This window comes from Dasypus novemcinctus, chromosome 4, assembly GCF_030445035.2.
Source record: "Dasypus novemcinctus isolate mDasNov1 chromosome 4, mDasNov1.1.hap2, whole genome shotgun sequence".
Taxonomy (NCBI): Eukaryota; Metazoa; Chordata; class Mammalia; order Cingulata; family Dasypodidae; genus Dasypus; species Dasypus novemcinctus.
The window spans coordinates 146,327,524-146,329,421 of NC_080676.1; the positions used below are offsets into that span (position 1 = coordinate 146,327,524).

At 39.0% G+C, this 1,898-nt stretch overlaps 1 protein-coding gene across 1 annotated transcript; it reads right to left on the minus strand.

Annotated features, from left to right (window-relative positions):
- Positions 1–541: 541 nt before the first annotated feature.
- LOC101411533 (transcription elongation factor A protein-like 1) lies at positions 542–952 on the minus strand. Its single transcript, XM_071214490.1, has one exon. The coding sequence runs from the start codon at positions 950–952 to the stop codon at positions 542–544; it is 411 nt and encodes a 136-aa protein (XP_071070591.1).
- Positions 953–1,898: the final 946 nt, after the last annotated feature.

Below are 1,898 nucleotides of genomic sequence, written 5' to 3' on the forward strand. Positions count from 1 at the left end.
CACATTGGCTTTAGGAGCTGATTGGCAGGATTTTTTATTGCTTCACATTTTTTCAATATACTATCTGTCATGTTGGGTTGTTTTCTTTTTTGAGCATGTGACAAGTTCATCTTAAAAAAATAAATTCAGATTAAGCAAAAATAAAAAACAAAATAAAAATCACCTATTAAATTACCATAGGTAGCTACTGTTAAATTCAGGTGTATGTATATTCACTTTTTCTTTGCAAGTTAATATATCAATATACAAGCTTTTTTTTTTTCACAAAAATGGGATGTTATATATACTTTTTGAAAACTGTTCTCTTCACTTTACTATATAAGGTACATCTTTCCATGCATACAAGAGAAACACCTAAAACTAAGCCACATAAGATAAAATTAAGAAGATGGGTAAAGGTCTGTAAGAAAATGTAAACAGAATTCTCAGGTGGCAATACTAGTATAAGATAAAACAATTCAAGGCAGAGCACATTAAATAGGATACGGACAGTTCCATTCTGCCTTCCAATGCGTTATCATCAGTTTGTTTCTTATTCTTTTCATCTCTTCCACGTCATTGCTACATTTATCATCTCCTCATTGGTTAAATTCCTGCCATGTATGTCCTCACTTAGCTGCAGGAAAGAATGAGCCAGGCTTTCTTTAAAATGTCCTTCTTCTAGCTTATGTTTTCCTACTCCACAAGGAGACTGTTCCATTGGAGGATGCTCCTTAAAAAGGTACTTCCTAGAAAGACTCTCCTGAGGAGGGTGCACCTCAGAAAGAAGCATCTCAGGAAGGAGCTCTGGAAGGCATTCCTCTGGAAAGAACTCCTCATCCGAAGACTGTTCCTCCGAAGACTGTTCCTCGGGAGAGTGCTTTTCTGTAGGGTGTTCTACAGGAGGCCGCTCCTCGTTGCTCTTTGTCATGCTTGGTGGCTGTTCTTCATTTACTTTGCATGGTGTTTCCATGTTGAGGATTGTCTTCTTTAAGCACAGTTATTCTGGACCTCTCCTGGCGTTTTGCTTCCTGTTGACCTCTCCTTGAGGTGCACTGCTGTGACGTGCCCACCTCCCCACCTGGTGCCAAGACCATTTTCTGCCTCTAAATATGGATGCAGGGCTGGCCAAGGCCTATTTAAATGTTTTGAGTCAGTGGAAATTTACCTTTCTTCCATCATTAAAACAAGGTACTATTATCAATAATATCTTGCTTTGGCTTTCTTGTCTTTAGAACTGTAAAAATAATAAATTTGTAGTTATTTGTTACAATAGTGATGGGAAATAATACAATCTGTATTCCAAAAACTTTTATATGTTGTTTTGTAAATTTACATTTAATCAAAATATTATCTAGGGAAGCAGAATTAGTCCAATGGATTGGGTGTCTGTCTACCACATGGGAGGTCTGCGGTTCAAACCCTGGGCCTTCTTGATCCATGTGGAGCTGGCCCATGCACAGTGCTGATGCACGCAAGGAGTGCTGTGCCATGCAGGGGTGCCCCCATGTAGGGGAACCCCATGCACAATGAGTGCGCCCCATAAGGAGAGTCACCCAGGGTGAAAGAAAGTGTAGCCTGCCCAGGAATGGCACTGCACACATGGAGAGCAGATGGAGCAAGATGACACAACAACAAAAGAGACAGATTCCCATGCCGCTGACAACAGAAGAAGCGGACAAAGAAGAACATGCAGCAAATGGACACAGAGAACAGACAACTGGGGGGGAGGGGGAAGGGGAGAGAAATAAATAAAATAAATCTTTTTAAAAAATTATCTAATTTACCGGGACACTTACTCTTTAACTCATGGATTAGATGAATGAGTTGATTAATTTCTAAGTATTTAGAGATTTTTGTATCAATATTCTATTACTAATTTCTAACTTAATTCCATTATGGTCATAAAATGCTTTGTA